Below are 847 nucleotides of genomic sequence, written 5' to 3'. Positions count from 1 at the left end.
CGAACCTGGGTTCTCATTCCTAAGGTATTTTTCGATGTTATTATTATTATTGTTATTATTATCATTATTATTATCATCATCATCATCATCATCATTATTATTATTATTATTATTATTCAGGTCACGGCCTGGAATCGAACTCGGAACCTTGGGGTTAGTAGCCCGCGCTTTTAACCACTACGCCATATGCCCGTGGGCAATTATGGAGTGAATTTTTGGACATCTTCCTGGTGGTACCAGAGTATAAAGGTGTCATCAACATATCGCAGCCATAGGGTTGATTTTCGTGGTGTTGATCCTAGAGCCAAATACTCAAAGTATTCCATATATATTGGCTATTATCGGTGACAATGGCGAACCCATAGCTAAACCCACTTGTTATCGATATATATCAGCGTCCATACTGAAGTATACTCTAGCCCCACCAGGGAGATGTCCAAGTGCTGTTAGATCATGTGAACTCAATAAAGCCATCTATACAGTTCACAATGAAAAAGGAAGAACATATTCAGCTAGCGTTCCTGGACGTATTAACAACACGCACCAAGTATGGATTTGATTTTGTATCTAAAATCAACAGCTTTTTTAAGCACCGAAGCCGTATCGAGAACTGTTTGTTGGTAACCATGGATACTTCTTCTTTATATCTCCCTGTTGACCACGATGAAAGGGTAGAAGCATGCATGGATGCCTTCGAAAAGTGGTCAAACAAAAGTATTCCATCAAATTTTCTCTGTAGATATGTTTACCTTTGTGAAGAGTTACGTCAATCCTTTTTAAAATATAATAATAATAATAATAATAATAATAATAATAATAATAATAATAATAATAATAATAATAATAA

At 35.4% G+C, this 847-nt stretch overlaps 1 protein-coding gene across 1 annotated transcript in view; it reads left to right on the top strand.

Annotated features, from left to right (window-relative positions):
• The first annotated feature begins 488 nt into the window (after positions 1-488).
• The window catches only part of LOC128250421 (uncharacterized), a 3,615-nt gene continuing 3,256 nt past the window's right edge, over positions 489-847 (top strand). Inside the window, exon 1 of the mRNA XM_052975315.1 lies at positions 489-714. Within this exon, the coding sequence (XP_052831275.1) occupies positions 489-714 (226 nt within the window). The remainder of the gene's footprint in view (positions 715-847) is intronic.

This window comes from Octopus bimaculoides, chromosome 21, assembly GCF_001194135.2.
Source record: "Octopus bimaculoides isolate UCB-OBI-ISO-001 chromosome 21, ASM119413v2, whole genome shotgun sequence".
Classification (NCBI taxonomy): Eukaryota; Metazoa; Mollusca; class Cephalopoda; order Octopoda; family Octopodidae; genus Octopus; species Octopus bimaculoides.
This window is presented reverse-complemented; position numbering and strand designations above follow the sequence as displayed.